The sequence below is a fragment of the Epinephelus lanceolatus genome, chromosome 21, assembly GCF_041903045.1.
Source record: "Epinephelus lanceolatus isolate andai-2023 chromosome 21, ASM4190304v1, whole genome shotgun sequence".
Taxonomy (NCBI): domain Eukaryota; kingdom Metazoa; phylum Chordata; class Actinopteri; order Perciformes; family Serranidae; genus Epinephelus; species Epinephelus lanceolatus.
The window spans coordinates 39,476,599-39,496,074 of record NC_135754.1 but is presented as its reverse complement, the minus strand read 5'-3'; the positions used below and the strand labels follow the sequence as shown (position 1 = coordinate 39,496,074).

The 19,476-nt window shown below is 42.8% G+C and overlaps 1 protein-coding gene across 6 annotated transcripts in view; it reads left to right on the top strand.

The window, feature by feature from the left end:
• LOC117247370 (rho GTPase-activating protein 44-like) overlaps positions 1–19,476 on the top strand; it is a 120,157-nt gene that overhangs the window by 54,882 nt on the left and 45,799 nt on the right. For 2 of the 6 annotated variants that reach the window (XM_078163184.1, XM_078163183.1), the window contains exons 1-6: positions 6,129–6,235; positions 12,465–12,504; positions 13,062–13,181; positions 13,505–13,581; positions 15,562–15,673; positions 16,578–16,654. In XM_078163184.1, coding sequence (XP_078019310.1) covers positions 6,174–6,235; positions 12,465–12,504; positions 13,062–13,181; positions 13,505–13,581; positions 15,562–15,673; positions 16,578–16,654 — 488 coding nt within the window. In that variant the 5' untranslated portion in view covers positions 6,129–6,173. Of the gene's footprint in view, positions 1–6,119; positions 6,236–12,464; positions 12,505–13,061; positions 13,182–13,504; positions 13,582–15,561; positions 15,674–16,577; positions 16,655–19,476 lie in introns of those variants that run through there. The other 4 variants (XM_078163186.1, XM_078163182.1, XM_033611896.2 and 1 more) reach the window with 3 other exon arrangements.

The window sequence follows — 19,476 nt, the reverse complement described above, 5'->3', positions numbered from 1 at the left end:
GCCACCAAACATGGGTGTTTTTCTTTTGTCCATGCGACACCTTTCAGCCAAGTTGAATGAAAATCTGTCCAGTGTTTATTCTGTAGTCCTGCTGAGAAACAAACAAACTGGAAGTCTGGTTGGTGGAGGTGATAATAATCCAATATTGTGACATCCATAGTGTGATGTCATTGAGGAAGCAACCCGAGTCTGTTCCACTGTGCAGCACTGGGATTGTTCCTTGTGTTAAATGTTGGTTGGTTTGTGTCGTCCAGCAGAGGAAACACAGCTGCCTGAAGGTGACAGGAAAGCGACGCCTGCACATTATTGCTGCTGCGCTGATTTGAATGAGAGAAGCAGTGCCGTTAAACAAAACTGTGATGGAAACATTTATTAAAGAAATCAGCTGGAAAATGTGTGAAATCTTGTTAGAAAACACGTGTTTATGATGCCATCTCTGTTTTTATTGTTCTGAGTGGCTCTGCCAGATGATTTCATGGTCCAGCTTCAGTAACACCTCAGGGACAGATTTTAATTTGATGCAGGGAGAGATGTGTTGCAATTAAAGCTGCAGTAAAGTGAGGAGCACAGTGGGGCATCATAAAAACACTTTATCAACCACAGCAGCTTCACAGAGGCCGAGGCTGTGTTTGACCTCTGACCACTCAGGGGTCACTGGCAGACACAGTTACACAGGTCAACGTGTTGACAAGTTGTACAGCACAAGGCTTTGCTCTGCAGAGCTAATGATGAAGGTCAGATCAGCCTCGACTGGGAGAGGAATGCAGATATTTTTCATAATGTTTTTTTACAGATTAATTTAATAACTTTGAAGACTTCCACTTTTGACCCTGTTATTTTTCCTCCTAAAACATTTCTGCTCAGCTCTGCTTTTCTGTTCGTATCAGCGCCTTATACGCGTTTATTTATTAAATTTTTCAAGGCCACAAATGATTCATGAGTGCTGACTTGAACTTTTCACTTCTTTACTTCTGAATAAGAACACAACCACAGTAAATAGGTATTAAATATAAAGTGTGCAGAGTTTTTGCAGTGCAGCAGTAATGCAGTCTGTCAGTGTTGAATAGCACATGTGATGGCTCTTAGTGTGTAAGTGTTAGGTCTGAGCTTTAAAGGAAAACATCCAGTGGTCGAGTCACCTTGAATACTTAAAGAAAATGGTTTTCTTACAAGCCTCCGTGGAAAACAGTAAACATTGATTTGTTTTTATGAAACATTTGCACGTTATACTTTGAAACGTGACGTTTCAACAATGCTGTGGTTCATGTGTGGTTCAGTTTATGCACAAAAAACACTTGGTTATTGTCAGGACAATTACCTGGTAGTTACGTTATGGGTCACTGAAACACACCAGTGTTTGGGGGCTGATTAGCCGCTGGAAACACAGCAACAGGTCCCAACAAATCACTTGGGATGCACGATATATCCAATACTGTATATGTCGCAACTTATTTGGCTGATAACAGATAAAGCTATCGACATGAATCCACTTCTTTCCCACCTATTTTTTGTGATTATTCAGTCTCTTCTGTAGTGGAATTAACATCATATTATAAATACATACTTTCATCATGACGACCCACCAGCAGATGGAGACCTCAAGTACAATACTTCTCAATAATATAATATTAATTAATTGTGCAAAATAAGAAAGAGCGTGTTGAATGATTCTGATTTCATTTTAAAGCCAGTAATGGCCAATATTGATGATTAGCGTGGATCCTGAAAAATCACCCACATTTAGTGTCTGAAAACTCGCTGGAAACACAGCCACAGGTCCCTAAAAATACCCACATATGGGGACTGAAAAGCTGCAGGGAACACAGCAACATGTCCCAAAAAACACCACCCACATTTAATGCCTGAAAAAGCTACAAAAAAATAGCCATGGTTCCCTAAAAAACACTCAGGTGTAATGCTGTAAATAGCCGCAGGCAACACAGCAACATGTCTTGAAAAAACACATTCATTGCCTACAAACAGCAGAAAAATAACCAGCCATGGTTCCCTAAAGAACGCCCACTGTTGGGGCCAACACGCTGCAGGAAACACAGCTTCAGATCCCTAAAATTCACCCATGTTTGGGGTCTAAGAAGCCACCTGCCAACAGCCGTGGGTGCTTAAAAAGCATGCAGGTATGACACTTACAAGCTGCAGGAAAAACAACGACGACTCATTAAATCTCAGCTGGTTTTGTTGTGTGTTGGTCTCAAACAGTGGTCTGCAGCTCAGCAGGTGTCTTAGTGACACACCATCCACCTTCCCTTCCACCTCCACATGACAGTCACCTCATTTACTACGGCACAATAGAAATATTGATGTAGTACATATGAAACATACAAATGTAATATATCAGTGGTTTGCAGAGATGTACAGCGCCCAACATTTGGCACCAGAGAACAAAGTGTGTCGTCACCCATTCATTTCCTCGCAGTACCCAAATGTGACTGTGTGGCATCCTCAGGGATCACTGCCAGTCTTGCTGCGTCAGTTTCCAAATAGAAGAAGTCGACTTTGAACCTTTTTTAAGTGTCAGGCACAGAAATTCAAAGGTTTCTGGTTTTGTGCCAAAAGTCGTGGACCTGAGAACGAGACAAAAAAAGAGCTGAGACAAACAATCTGTGTTCTCAGCTTCTGTCGCTGCAGCTCTTTCTACATCTCTCACAACATTTATCACTGTTATAAACCCTTTTCACACGTCTGTTATCTTCTTCTGTCGTCTTCTCTCCTGCTGCGTCTGTCTTCTTCATCACTGACTCCCACCACCACCACCGCCTCGCCTCCTCCCTCTCTCCTCTCCCCTCTCTCTCCTCTCTCTTCCCTCTCTCTTCCCTCTCTCTTCTCTCCTCTCTCCTCTCTCCTCTCCCCTCTCTCCTCTCTCCTCTCTCCTCTCCCCTCTCTCTCCTCTCTCTTCCCTCTCTCCTCTCTCCTCTCCCCTCTCTCTCCTCTCTGTGTGCCAGTGGGAATCCCGGCTGTGACGACAGAAGCTGATGCTGCAGTAAAGTCCTGACTCTGCTGCTGAGGCTTTGATTCGGATGCTGTGGCGCCCTTGATGTGTCAAACAATTAACAGAAAGCTGCAGAGAGAGATAGAGGGGGCGGAGCCAGTGGGGAAAAGATGGAGGATCTTCAGATTATATCCTGGATCGAGTCTTTTCCCGTCTTTTCTGGGGCAAAGGCGACGCTCCATGATATTTAGTTTCTTGCCAGAGTTTGCTTTGATTTTGATCTTTTCTTCCCAAATATGAAACATGTGTTCAGCCTCTCCCTTTCTCAGCTGTGACCTCCCGTCATGCTGCGTTACGAGGACCAAATCTCCCGAGTGGAAACGTCAGCACAACATTAGCAGCTGACCTTCTCTCCTCACACGTGCAGATATGCAGAGACTCGGCCAAGCACGAGGAAATGTTGCAGCGTGCATATTGTATTTAAAAAACAAACATTTAGGCAGAGCAAGGAAACAAGGTGCATTAATGCCTTCACTCTGAGGTATGTCTGTGGCTGTCTATGTCTGCATCATCTATGAACATCTGTTGTGACTTTGTGCTATTTAAACATCTGCAGAGGGTCTTGGACACTGAGAGTATTATGTGCTCTCTGCACATAGACACACACACACACACACACACACACACACTGTCCAGCATACAAGCCACAGTGACACTGATGCAGCCAGCACCACTGCAGGTACATCATGCTGCAGCTACAGCTTTAAAATACACTTAATATTATATTCACTTCCCTCAGGGAGACGTGTGGCTAAAGAATTATCGAATCTTGCCTCCTGCTGGTAATTGAAGACATGACAGTTCAAACTGCAGACATTTGAATCATCTGCTGTCTGTGCAGATATCATAATGCTCTGTGTTGCAGGTATAAAACATGCAGGACTGTGAGGTCGAGAGGAAGTCAGTGAGTTTTTATCGTCTGCCGTCTGGTTGGAGGAAAAGTCACTTTAGCAGCTGTTTAGCTGGTGTTAAAGCCTTGGGTGTGTGTGTATGTGTGTGTGTGTGTGTGTGTGTGCGCACCTGTGTGCAATCTAAACAACTGTCATGGTGTAAAGAAAAAGCATTGTGAGCATGTCTTTGTGTTTGTCAGAGTGTGAGAAAGGTGTTGATAAATTGCTAACCTGCTCATTAACGTGTGTGTGTGTGTGTGTGTGTGTGTGTGTGTGTGTGTGTCTGTGTGTGTGTCAGGATCATTATACCCAGTAGTTGAATTCACTGAGCCAGTTAATCTTGCTCACACGTCCTTGTTGTCAGAGAGGAAATGAATCCAGACACCGTCAGTGATTTAGTTCAAACCTCAGAGAGGAGAAATCCTGGATTTGTACACAATGTGTCAGAAATAAATTAGGTTAAATCAACATGTGGAGACGGAGCTGCTGTGGCTGTGCTCACAGAAACACTGTGATTCTGCTAAAGCTACACACACACACACACACACACACACACACACACACACAGCCGCACAGACACGATTAAATCCCTTCTATCAGTCTATCACACATGTCGGTCTGTACACCACTTTGGTTTAGACTTAAATATCTCAACAACTGCTGGACGTGTTGCCGTGAACATGTGTACAGATACTCATGTTACCCAGACAGTCATCGTCCCCTTGGGATTGATTAACTTTGATTAATGCTTATTACCAATTGGTTGTTTTCACCTTGTGAGTGTGCTGTCACAAAATTTCACAGGTGTGTAGTTGAGATCAAAATGAAGGCCGCGTTTAAAGATGGTAGAATGGCCAGTAGTAAATGAACTCTTGTGTAGTGCCTTCCTATTGACCACTACGAGTCACGTTCACACACATTCACACACAGTCACACACACATTCACACACTGGTGGCCAAGGCTCCCGTACAAGCTGCCACTGATGGCACAGTGAATGAGGGCAATATGGGGTTCAGTATCTTGCCCAAGGACACTCCTACCTGCAGGCTGGAGGAGCCGGGGATCGAACCGCTGATCGACTTGACCGACTTGCTCCACTTCCTTAACCTGAGCTGGTTTGAGCCAGGTGGCTGAAGGTAGGGAGGCAGTAGGTACAGTAAGAGGCCACTCTCCTCTCACTTTACGCCCCTGGCTCACCACACGTTACAGGTGTGTAGTTGAGATCACAAAGTCAAGTTCAAACTTTGATGTTCATTTCCTGTGTGAAACCAAAAGTCACTGGAGTTATTTTTATAACAAAGCAGTGTGCTACTATTTGTAGTGACGTTTGTCACATGATGTTAGAAACAACCATGCTCATGTTTTCTGTTTTTGTTGTCTAAACTTCAGGGATTAGATGCAAATTCAAGGTGTTTTACCTGCGTCATAAGTTTATTTTGAAAGAGACTGTGAAAACACAAGAGTGTTTTAAAAGACACGACACATCTAACACGTGTAATGTGACACTGACACACACACCTGCAACACCTGAAACAAACTTTCAGCTGTCTGTAAGACTGTTTAACACACTGTATATTCGTCTGAGGGCTTTTAGCATCACACTGACACAGTGCACCCTGTTTGTTGTTTGTGTTAGCTCCACATTGTCCTGAAGGAAAACACATTCAGGATCTGAGTCAGTTTATACTAACAAGAAGCACCAGGTTTGATCAATATGTTATTTTGATCATAATAAACTGAATCCAGTCATTTTTAGTGGAATATTCCTTTAAATGAGCACACACACACACACACACACACACACACACACACACACACACACACACACACACACACAGTTGTTGTTGTTGTTTATGTGTAAAAGACAGAAGGTCCAGTGAAGCAGCTGCATCCTCAGGCTCACGACCAGGAGTGCATTATCAGACAGAGCCTCTGGGCACAGACACGCAGAAGCCTGTGAGTGTTGGCCGTGTTTAAAAGCTCAGAATGAAACCACGACTTTTATATCTTGTGTTTTAAACCTGTATCTATGAACCAGTTGTTCTGCAGTGCAAGCTGTGGACACAAGTGAGACAGTAACTGGTGGGTGATGAGAGAAAGAGTGAAAGGACCAGATAGTCAGGTCTCATTCTTCAGGCCACCCTCCCTCCTCACGCCCTCCTCCTCCTCCTCCTCCTCCTCCTCCTCCTCCCTCCTCTGTCACTCCACTTTCCCCCATTACTGTGACTCGGCTCCTGCTTGACAACAGGCGGTGTCCCTCCTGTGAGCAGAGGGCATGTGGAAGAGAAAGCTGCGGATCAGCAGGACTAGATCCTTACCCAGGACCAGCACGGCTCTGTAAGTCCAGGGTGAACCTCACTTATAGTAAAGTGGGTTTGTGTGAGGACACAGTCACAAGGTGTGTGTGTGTGTGTGTGTGTGTGTGTGCAGGAGGGGAGGTGATGTGTTGTCAGAAAGGACAGAGCTGTTTGATTTTAGCGTCTTTAAAAATGTCCATAAACAAGTTTGTGCGCTCCAGCTGTGGGTTTTACAGATGCTCTGACACCATTTGTCTTTCCTGACTGTGACACCTGAACTTCTGTATGAGCTGATATCAAGAACAGCTGTGATGTCACAGCGTTAGAAAAACTAACAGCTCACCCTGTTTGGATGTAAAGTGATTCTGTGGCTCGGTTTCAACTGAAACACAAGTACAGAGACTGAACGCCACAAAATGACCACACGGCCAGCGTCTTGCTGAAGTTACACAGTCAACCAGAAATCAATTTTTCTTGCTGCTTTAAGAAAGTAGTTGCTCGTGGCTGCACAGTGCGACCAGGCTGCCATTTTAAAGCAGTGAAGAAGAAAACATTTCTGCTTTATTTGTGCATCAAACGACTTTAAAGTTTATTAAGAGATCTTGTGTCGAACACGTTCTCACTTTGACCTCGTTACATATCGATGTTTGGTCATTGGCTCTCCATGTCCAGATGCACTTCTGTTTTCACAGGAAATTTACCGTTTACATTCATTCTCTTTCAAAATAAAAGCACTACGTCGATACAACACCGCGAACGCAGGTGGTTGGGTTTTGGAAGAAAGAACAAGGTTTGTCTTTAGAATCTTACGGGACGTAAACACCTCTCTCCTGAGTGAAAGTCAGTGTTTGTTGGACCCATCCATCCATGACCCCTGCTGCCCGTCCTACTGGGACTTTCGCCGCCTTAACTTTAGTTCTTGTCCTGCTGCGTTTCCCCTGACACAGCCGAGTGCCGTCAAACTCTAACAGCGACTAACGTTAAACGATGGCTTTTTTCGTCAGTATCTGATGCTGCAAGTCACTGCCCAAGCACCAGTTTTCGGCAACTTCGGAGTGAGACATGCTATCAGAACAGTGCATAGACTCACATACCCAGCGATATCTGATCCAGCATCGTAGACAGTAGCGGAGTCTTTTCCAACACCAGTGTTGGTTTCAAAACAATAAACAAAACAAATTGTATTTGTTTGAAACACTTCCTCAAAGACACCTGACATAAAGGGTTTAAGAGTTGTAACTAATGACTGATAATTGATTAACTCATGCTCAACAGGTCAGTTATGAGTCATTGATAAGGAAACTTAATGGTTAAGGGTCCCAGGTTTCCCACCCTCAATAAAACTCTGTAAATGTAACGCTGTGGTAACACGTCTACTGTCACGTGTTCACAGCTTCACAAAGAGCAACACTTGGAAATAATCTTTAGTTCACATTCAGACTCAGTTCAATAGAATTATTTAAGCTGTCTGTGTTTTCATTTAACGTGTCTTAAATTACAGAATTAGCCAAAAAATGACCCGGACATCACAGACCACATGTTGATAAAAAATATATAGTTATGCATAATTCCTAAAATAATGATACGACTGAATCATAAGTTCAACTTGAGTGTGTCTTGGTGTTACTGACATGATGGCAAAACATGTGTTTGCCACAAAGTGCTTTTGACATGAAACTCACCAGACTGATCAGTAAATCAGACACTGATGGTGCATCTGGCAGAAATATTTCAAATGGGGCACATTATTGTAAAAACACTGTATTAACTGAGCTGTAGAGTATAGTTATGATTATTAATGAAGCCATTAGTTTGAACATAGTCGCTCTTTATGAAGAGACTTTGTCACTGAGCTGCTCTGATCACATTGCACATTATTTAAGAAGAAGGTTTTGTCTTTACGTGCATCGTGTGATGATCAACCAGTAAAGTGAAAACCAGTTGGCTGTCGTGTCAGTTCAGACCCATGTGACCTATGACACAACTCTGTCTTCCTGTTTCACTACAAGTGTGTATCTGCAGGGCTGAAGAGGATCAGCTCAGGTGGTTCTTACCTGTTTATCACTTCCAATGTTTTCAAGGCTTTTTGTGTCAAAACAATCAAAACCTACAAAGATTAAATGGAGCTACTGACGGAGCGTCAGAGGGCGTGGTCAGACAATATTAGGTGGGTCAACAGGCTGCAGGCCGAAGAGCTTCCAGCTGTTGGGTGTGAACTGGTTATAAATCACTGCACAGGGATCAGTGATGGAATGCAGCCAGGTACATTTACTCAGGTGTTGTATTTAAGTACACACTGTAGGTATGTGTACTGGGGGGGGGCTCTAAAATAATATCACGATATTTTGACGACACCAACCCGTGTGTGAGAGAGAGGATGTTTGCCACCCTACATGAGTCTTTGCCTTTGTGACCGTGCTAGCTGTTGTCAAATATACTGTAGGCACGACCCCTGAATTAATTCATTTTTTTAAAAGGTAAATATAAAATTATTAATACAATGAATGTTTAAAAAAAACAACAAAACTTAAATCATGAAATTTAAATAAATGTTTTTTTTAAATATATTTTTTATTTTAAATAAAATAGAAAAAGATGGCGGTCAGTAGTGAAGCAGGAGACTCTGTATGAGTGAGAGGGCTCATTTCTCTGTAGAGTTTGACTTTTGTTTTCTGCACCATGTCACATCATTGCTGTGTTTGCTATTGTGTTCTCCAAAGGCCACGACACTCCAGGCAACGTTTTCCTCCAGAGAGCATCTTGTACATTATTAAGCTTTAGTTCCCCGAAGCCGCGTGTGTTGTAACGTCCACATTGATTCAGGTCAAGCTGTCGATCTCCAGCGCTGCCTTCACACCTCCTGAAGGTCTGACACAATATCTGTGTTGTTTGTGGCCTGAAGGAACTGAAGATCTAATAACTCACAGAGAAATGGAACAAAAATGTCTCTTCAGGTGCTGGAGCGCACATGATATTATTACACAACAGATTATAAGATACAGGGTATATATATATATATATATATATATATATATTTTTTTATTTTTTTATTTTTTTTTTTTTTCCCGGATGGCAGCGTGAGACCGCGAGACCACTGTGAGATTTTGAGATTCAACATGGTGGCGCCTAGCTGCTAGATTAGATACAAACAAACTAGCCAAACAAATATAATTACCTAACGGGTGACAACTCCAGCCTGCACCATCAGCCAGAGTGGAGGACCTAGAAGAGTTTATCGATCACTACTACTACGAGTGCGTCATGGAGGGTCCTGCCGACAACCCCAATAAGAGGAAGAAGACCGACTCAGCCACCGATACACAAGACTTGTTATCCTCCGAATTTAGCGTCTTGGAATCCATCAGCAAGAAGCTAGAAGTGCTCGGTATGCTTCACCAGGAGATAAAAGACCTGAAGGTAAGCTTGGAGTTCACTTACCAGCAGATTAGCGACCTGCAGCAAAACAACGCTGAACTCCGCTCCACCTTAGCAGCGGTCACTTCAGATGTAGATCTCCTCAAAAAGGAAAATAAACTCCTGAAGGAAACTGTCCTCGACGTGCAGTCCAGAAGCATGAGAGACAATTTAATCATTTCTGGCATCCCGGAGAGCACACCAGACAACCCAGAAGTCCAGGTAAAAAAGTTCATGGTGACGGCCCTCAAGATTCCAACGGAGACTGTCAACAACATCACCTTTCACTGCGTCCACAGGCTCGGACCCTGAGGAGGCCAGCGTCCTCGTCCGATCATCGCCAAATTCGAACATTATCAGCAGAAAATGCTCCGTAACTCTGCGATGCTTCACCATGACACATCGGTTGACTGTAATACATACACTTAACAATTACATCTACTCATGCAAAATCCACACAGATAGAAACTCACATAGAAACACACACAGATTATTCTCCATACCCACACACAGTATGATAAAAACCCCACTTTGTCAATGTCACACCTAAACTTGGTTTCCTGGAATGTACGTGGCATCCGCTCACAGGCGAAAAAAATTAAAGTGATGGACTTTGTCACAAAATTGAAAACAGATATTTTTCTCCTACAAGAAACCCACTTGCTAAAGTCAGAAGAAAAATCTCTTAAAGATCCAAATTTTAATCAGATTTTTTCATCCTGCTATAACAACAGACAAAGAGGTGTCTCTATCATGGTCCACAAGAGACTACCATTTACTTTAAACAGCACGGTAACAGACCCAGAAGGCCGCTACATCATTATTCAGGCAACAATCTTTAACAAATTATATACAATCGTTAATCTGTATGCCCCTAATAATGATGATCCAGCCTTCTTTCACACAATCTTCTCTTTACTATCTAACCTATCAGACAGCTCGACAACTGTAATTGGAGGAGACTTTAACACAGTCCTAAATGCTTCATTAGACCGATCTAGTAACTCAGTACACACAAAGCAATCACAATCGGCTAAGGTAATACAGGAATATATGGATGATTTGGGCTTGGCGATGGCTGGAGAGGGTTAGGGTTTAGGGTTTTCACTACAGTATAGTAGACGTGTATATGTTTATTTTTGATAATCTGTATGGAGCACAACCACCTCAAGGCCACAATACATCAGCTACACTGCCTGTTTCTCCTCTGTTTTTTTGTTTGTTTGTTTGTTTGTTTGTTTTTTCCTCCTTCTTCTCCACATGCACTGTCGCTATATAACTCAGGACTTAAGCACCTGCCCCTCAGTCCCCCCTGCTTGTTCCTTACTTTCCCCTTGACACACTTTGGTGTATCACGGCCCTCTCTGACTCATATTAGGAAGTTTTTCCAATAAAGGCTGATAGGCTAGTCTCCAGGGAGGGTGGGTGACGGTCACAACCACGCACAGTCTGGGTATAAAATACTTGACTGCAAGATTAACAGTGCATCAATCTTCATAAGAAGCTTACACCCTTTCGTGGCGCTAAGCTACGAAGACCAGTGCAGACAGGTATAAAAAAAAGAAAGAAAAAAAAAAGATACAGGGTATATAAAGGGTAAGGCTCTGTATTTTTCTTACTGTCAGTAAACCCAATGAGGAGACTGAAGCTAACAGTGAATGTTTTTGCTGACAAGTTCTCTGTGTGTGTCAGAGCCTGATGTGTTCTCTTCCTCTGCGCCATAGAGCTTCTAATCCTGGCTTCATATGAGCGGAGGGAATGTCCGCTAGCTGCTAGGCTAATTTATACAATGTAAAATGCCATAGGCTTGTGCTAATAATGTTAGCATGCTGTATTTGTTTGGGAAATGTGTCCAGATAAAGACATCTAAAGAAAATGACCCCTGAGATTTATCTTGTGACCCTTTGAGGGGTCCCGACACCCAGGTTGACAACACTAGCGCTAAAGCACCAATTGAGGATCAATCAGCCACTGAAAGTAGTCCACAACAAAAGCACCGTTCCCTCCTGTGTGAGTTGAGTTTGTTAACAGCCTGCACTAAGATGGTGACCACGACCCCTGCTAAACACCAGCACTGTCACTGTGAGCATGTTAGCTTGCTAATGTTAGCATTTAGCTCAAAGCACTGCTGTGTCTGAGCGCAGCCTCACAGAGCAGCTGATACAGCTGCATAACTGCATGCTTTCATCATAATTATTTAATTACACTATCTCAAAATCAGACAACAAGCTTTCTCATATTTTAACAGCTTCATCAGACTTAAAGTGAATGACACTATGTGGCAGTTATGATATGATCAGCTGATGTATGCCACAGTTCTGCATCACAGTGTGCAGTCACGTTATCTTCCATCCTGTGGAGACTGTGTGGTGCCGAGTGCTGAGCTGTGTGAGACTGTAGTTTAACTGCATTGTTCCTGAGGCTACGACCACGAGGCAGCACTTACAGTTTTGTGGTTGTTTTGTGTCTTTCTTTAGTCTTTATTCATCTTTCTGTGGTTTTGTGTCTCTCTGAGGTGAATCTTTGTCCCTTTGTGGTTGTTTTGCTCATCGTGGTCTTTTCTCTGTCTCTTGGTGTTGTGTCTCGTCCTGGTTGGTCATTTCAGGGACACTTTGGGTCCTGGTCCTGTGCACAGTAAATCATCCACGGCTTGAGCCGCTTGTAACAGTTGAAAAATAAACTTTTCCTTTTAGCTCCAGGCTATAGCTGCAATATATTCTTTATTATGAGCACAGAAATGATGTAATTACATTGATGGAGTAGTGTGTGTGTTTATTGCTCAGTTCCAGGTTATGCAATTGAGCCGTTCCCCTCCAGCCTAACAGCCTCTTCTTTCTTCTTCTCTTCTCTTCCAGGGCTGAAAAAACAGAAGTATTAAGTGAAGACCTACTACAGGTACTAATCAATCAAGTGTGTGTGTGTGTGTGTGTGTGTGTGTGTGTGTGTGTGTGTGTGTGTGCGTGCGTGTGCGTGTGCGTGTGCGTGTGTGTGTGTGTGTGTGCTCTTTGTGAATGATGTTTGCTACCTCTCACAGGAAAAGACTCATCATGTGTGCAAAGTATTCAGTGTGCATGAAATGACTTCTTCAAATGGATTTCTGAGCTGCCTTCAGGAGACGCTAACGAGCGCTGAAATTGAACCTCTTTTGGAGACAAAAGGCTGAACGTCCCCACTGATTGACTCGGGGTGCAGCACTGTAATTGATCTGATTAATGCCGCCCTCAGTGGCGGCAACATCGGTTCCACTGAGTTGGTTTAATAATGAAATGAGAGACAGGTAATGGTGTCGTTTAAGTGTCAGTGGCTGAGGAGAAGCTTGTTTTGATGGCTGACAAACAGCTGCAGACGCTGCGTTCTTGGAGGCTGTGAGTGTCTGCATGTGCACGTCTGTAACTGCTGATGGGGACGTCCTGAAACTGACGTAATCTGTGCGTTGTCTGTTTGTGTCTCAGGTGGAGAAGCGTCTGGAGCTGGTCAAGCAGGTTTCCCACAGCACACACAAGAAGTTGACCGCCTGTCTGCAGGGCCAGCAGGGCGTGGACGTGGACAAGAAGTCTGTCAGGTCGCCCTCGGTGAGATGAAACAACACTTCAGTATTAGGAACTGAGTGTGTGAGCAGAGGAAGAGTGAGAACGACAAGCTCGATTACAGAAAATGTGATCTTCATTACAAAGTATCTCCTTCATCACAGTTAACCACAAACAAAGTGATGATATCAAAGTGTGAGAGAGGGAATGAGAGGATGGACTTTTCCTTCAGGTCTGTGTCCGTGTGAGCAGCAGCAACACGTCTGTTTGTATTTGTGCATGTGACTCATTTAATTTGTTTTCTCCAGTGTTGAATGACACATTGAGCCGAGCGGCTGATTCATCAATTGTTTGTGTGTTGTGTGCAGAAGAAGCTTCCTCTAACAACACTAGCACAATGTATGGTGGAGGGGGCGGCTGTGCTCGGAGACGAGTCTCTATTAGGGTGAGTGCACAATCACACACACTCATTTAAATGATCTTTGATTCTCTGAAACATTGGCAGCGTTTTATTTCTAAAAGCATCGACATGGAGGAAACGTCTCTGTCAGCCACACCTGATTTTACATTCACACTCAGAAACACAGTCAGATGAGAACAAACATTATCCTCGACTGTGAAATGTGAACTACTTTATGCTTTTAACCAGGAAAGCGTCCACACCCGGTGGTCCTGAGAGTTCAGCACACTGCAGCTGTGCATGCCCACCATCACAGACACCAAAAGCCCCATTTCCACTAAGCAGTTCAGTTCAGTTCAGTTCAGTTCAGTTCAGTTCAGTTCAGTACGCGTTCTTGCTGTCTCCACAGTGAAAGTTGTGGATGGTCCCAACAGAAGCGTTCCTTAGCGTCCCCATGTTTGGTCCCCCCTCTGTTGGGGTACCTAGCACACAGATCTGGTACTAAAAGGTGGAGCTAGAAACCCTGCAGTCTGATTGGTCAGTAGAGGACGCTCACTCTGGTTTTATGTAACCTCTGTTCATACATCAGTAAACTACAACTATAAAATGAAAGAGAAAAAAATAACTTCATTCACTGGGCCGACTGCCGGCAACTTTTAAGGTGGAACGTTAACTTGTAATGTTACTCAATGCATGAGTTGATGACGTGAATCCATCAGCACACACTTAAATTTCACTGTGACAACTTTGACCATCACTTTAGTTTTTATATGACACACACTTTTAGTAATGACTTTAAAAATATAGATTAATTTGGAGCGGATTATGTGAAGGTCATATATTCTAATCCTCACTTCCTGTGGGCTACAGCAACACTAAACCCCTGAGCTTGCCTGAGAAGGACTAAATGCACAAAGCTGCTATTTTTAAATATCCCATGGAAAGAGACTCTCACTGCAGCCTCCTAAAGCCAGAGGTGAGTAGAGTCACTTGTTGGGAGGGAGAAGTGGGGTCGAGACGTCACCACTACCCACATGAGCGCAGGCGGCCTGGTCTTTGGACCTGCGCTGGAGAGAGTCCATCTCTGGTGCAGCTTGGCGAGGCACGAGCACTAAACTGATAATGGAAATACAAATGGGCTTGATGTGGCTCGACTCAGTGCGGTTAAAGGTTAGAGTGGAAAAGGCCCACTAGGAGAGCTAGCAGTAGATGCACTCTTCCTTCTGCACTGTGATACGGTTGGCGGGTGTAGTTCGGTAGAAAGAAAGTAGTTCCTACATGAAACTGCTCACAACAAGGTCTGTGATTATCTTCAGTAACCAGGTCATGATTTCTGCAAAGAGACATTGATGTTGAGTTTTTGGCTCTTTGAGCTCCACAAGCTGAGTGACATCTAGTTCCATTATCCTGGAGAACAGGCAGACATCTGTACGGCTGATATCTCCAACACTCTGCAGCTCACACCAAAACTATCAAATAGCACTTGAGGTAAGATTTGATGTTGGTGTTAACGGTCCCTTTTAATTGCAGTGTTTTCTTGTGAACTTTCTGGGCCACCGTATCATCTAGATTACACTTTTTTTTCCAAGAGCTCAGTTAACGTCTGGGTGACAATAAAATAAAGCAGATATTTTTAAACTCTTTCCAAACACAGCAGCTTGTACAGATGAAATCATGTTACTGTGTTTTTTTATATCAGACGACTGACAGAGAGAAAAATACAGGAAAGAAAAATGTTACAGTTTAATATGCACGTATTGATGTGTGTGTTTATGCCCTCACACAGAGTTTCACTGTGTTACATCACCTCCCTGCATTAATTCATACACCACATGTACTGTATAGGCTCTCTGCTGTTTATTGCAGAGTTTTGAAAGAAATTCAGGATTCCCAAAAAGACAGTGTGTTATTGAGGAGTAGTGTCGTAGAGACGACCTCAGAGACCTACATGTCACAGTGTGACGCACGCTCTCTGTTTGATCGTCCTCCTCACTGTTCACTGATGTTTCCTGTTGTCTGCTGCAGGAAGATGCTGAAGCTCTGCGGCGAGACGCAGGACAAACTCGCTCACGAGCTCATCTTGTTCGAGCTCACCATCGAGAGAGACGTCGTCGAGCCTCTGTACGACCTCGCTGAGGTACGAAGGCCACACAAATTATAAGACATTATAATGCTTCATTAGAAAAATACTTCAGGCTCCTTTTTTTGTTATTAGAATTTTTTATAAACTTTTTCAATAGTATTGATTAAAATATTCATCATTATTTAAAACTAATTTATAAATCAAAATTAATAAAATCCAAAACAACACATCACAGGAAAATTGAGTGTAAATAAAATAATCTTTTCATATAAAACACTACTGTGGGAATATTTACTGTTTGTGATGTTTCCATAAAAGGAAAAACAAAGCAAAATGTCTGCTTCATCATTATGTAGGCCTGTCATCTAACTGTCATCCATTTTCTGAATACTTCACTGTTTTATAGTAATTACTGAGTATATTTACCGTGTTTTTTGTTTTTCACTTTATGCTCTTTTATGTTTTAATCCATAGATATGTATGTTTTATAAAATATTAATACAATAAAATAAAATAAATGTTTTAAATGTATATTATATTATATGATTAAAGTCTGAGGCTGAGTGTGCACTCCTCCTCAGCATATTAAGACACAATAATGACTTGTTCCTCTTTTCACCTAATAGCCTTCAGAGTGTTTTGGGAATGACGTTTACTTGTAGGCCAACATGGACTTTGGCGTCGCCCTGCTACATTTCAGCTCAGGCTCTCTGGTGTTTCCACTAGATGAATAATCCATGCACACACATGTATTCATGTGTGTGCATGGCATGGTCAGACACATGCATCTCCATGTGTGTACCAGAGGACAGACTGTACATGATCACTCTGTAAACTAATCTGCATGAGACCCAGGAACAGAGTTGAACTAGCGCAGGTGCAAAGCCTCTGACAACACTGAGTCTGTTTCCTCTTTCACACCAACAAACAACCAGCTCTGTGCTTCTCGTCCTCTCAGGTGGAAATCCCAAATATCCAGAAACAAAGGAAACATTTAGCGAAGCTGGTCCTGGACATGGACTCGGCGCGCACACGGTGAGTCTGTGTGAGAGAGACTTGACTGTGAAGTGAGATACTCCATCCCCTGTGAGCTGACTGGTCCTGTCGCTTCCCACTGAATGTCACTGGGATTTAATGTCACACGGTGAATGTGTGGAGTGTGAAAGCTTCACTTAATGCCAGTGTTGGCTGCGTCATTCTTTTTGCTTTAAAGGGCCAGTGTGTAATATTTGGCATGGTTTATTGTCAATCTGAATCTGAATCTGAATATTCTACCCATTAATATGTTTATACAAGTGTATGATCGCTATAAAATAAAATTCGTTTGGTTTTCGTAGCCTTATAATTATGCTTTTATATATATATATATATATATATATATATATATATCAAGGGCCTTGCTTTAGAGAGGTCGCCATCTTGCGCCGCCATGTATGTACGGCAGACCGAATGGACAATCCAGCCAGCCAGAGAACGTGTTTCGCGTGTATAAATGAACCAATGAAGACAGCGGAAGGAAGGAAGAAGGAGGAGGAAACAGCAGAGAGTGTTAGTAGTTCGTCGATGGAGAGTAGTGAAAAGTTTTTTTAGTTATAAAGTTTGCGAATGGACCACACTTACCACGCAACAGGAGAGAATGAACCCGAATCGTCATCTGCGAGGAAAGAAGACACAACTTCACTCCTTGTGATGCACCCTCTGCGGCGCTTTTCCTCCTGATGATATATCTCCCCAACGATGGTAGCAGAAGCACCGAATCCCATTCTGTGCATTCAGCCTCTCTTCTCACCCGCTCAGCATCAAACACATGGAGTTCCTCATCTGTGTGCTCCGGCTCAAACAGGTATGGCTCTGGGTCTGTGTCCGCTACAAGAAACTCTTCAAAATCACGTTCAAAGTCGTCCATTGCAGCTACTATAGTCCGGAGATATTGCTAGGTTAAATAAACAGCTGAGCTCTGTTTACAGGCTACGCTGTCAGTCAGTGTGTGGGCTGGAGATTGGTGGAGCAGAGAGGGGAGGGGGGGTCCCCACTCGGCATGGTAAACGAGTATGTGTGTATGAAGTGTGTGTGTTACGCTAGAAGAGTCAGAGTTTGGGACGGAGTCTTTTACCCCCTGGAGTGTTACCGGAGTTTCTGGAGTGCTCAAATAAACTGGCCTTTTTCCCGAACGCTCCTCTGGTCTCCTGCTCGTGAGTGATTCATTACAATATCGTAACATGGTTTAGATTTCTAAATAAACATTCACCTCGTCGCTAGATAGACCTACTCCTGAAAAAGTCGTGCGCAAGGCTTTTTGTTCCTACGAGGCCACCGTCATTTATCTGACGGGAGGGGTGAGCGAGTGAGCCCTGCAATCTAGAATTTGACCACTGATGTCACTGTTTTCAACCCATTTTACACACTGGCCCTTTAAGGTGTATCAGGCGTTGATCACACACACAGTACTTGTTTGTTGGATCAGTTCAGTGTTGGTTTGGGATTTATTGTTTGGTACGATGGTGAAATTCTGTAAGAAAAAAATTATAAATATATATTCTGTGAATTTATCAGCACTCAGAGAAAGTGATTGTGCTGAGAACACACTGCTGAAACCACAGAGGAAAAGATGCACGTGTTTAATTATAAAGAAGAGCTTTGGTCACATGATCTCACTTGTGCTTTTTCATGAAGATATATATATGAACTTTAGAGCTGTGATTGTTACGGTCCATGAGACACAAACAGATGCAGTGGAGAAGACACGTGGAGATTAAACTCTTTAACAATCAGCTTTACAAATATTTTATGGTTAATTAAATGCATCAGTCGGATTTGTTGGATAACAACAATGAATGTATTTCACATATTTGTTATTGAGCTAAAGATGATTATACACACAGTTTATTGTGTCAGTGCTCATTTCCATTTATGTGAAGGAATTATAATATATTCATGTACATTCACAGATATGAAACAGATGATACATACAGATGAACAATTATATTTTCAAATTGGAGCTGAATAAAATAAATATATCATTGAATAAATAAAAAGTGAAAAAAGATCCAATAAATGTTTTCATAATAAATTAAAGAGACAAAATAAATTATAGAATAAGAACATCACAGGCTGGTTTAATGTCCACCTTTATTTGTCCACTTTCTTAACCTGAAACACTGGATGGACACACAGCTTCTGTTTGTCAATAACTTTATTAAACAGCTCACGATTTAGTGTCATGTTTTGATATTAACGAGGCATCAATAAAATACTCTGCTAGTCTTCCCTCATAGGACTGAGAATACTGATTAAATGTAAGAACAGTAGAAGAAAACAAGACTGTGGGGAACAAGGGAGCAACAGGTGGGTGTGTCAGTGTAAGGTACAGGGTACACTACAGAGCAGTGTGTGAGGTCGTTGTGATGGGCACCTGCACACTGGATAGCATCAACGTACATATTACTCATTACCCAGAACAGCAGCTGTTAGCAGTTAGCAGCTAACTCAAGGAAGAAGAGCAGCAGCTGTTAGCAGTTAGCAGCAAACTCAAGGAAAAAGAGCAGCAGCTGTTAGCAGTTAGCAGCAAACTCAAGGAAGAAGAGCTGCAGCTGTTAGCAGTTAGCAACTAACTCAAGGAAGAAGAACAGCAGCTGCAGCTAACTCAAGGAAGAAGAGCAGCAGCTGTTAGCAGTTAGCAACTAACTCAAGGAAGAAGAACAGCAGCTACAGCTAACTCAAGGAAGAAGAGCAGCAGCTGTTAGCAGTTAGCAACTAACTCAAGGAAGAAGAACAGCAGCTGCAGCTAACTCAAGGAAGAAGAGCAGCAGCTGTTAGCAGTTAGCAGCTAACTCAAGGAAGAAGAACAGCAGCTGCAG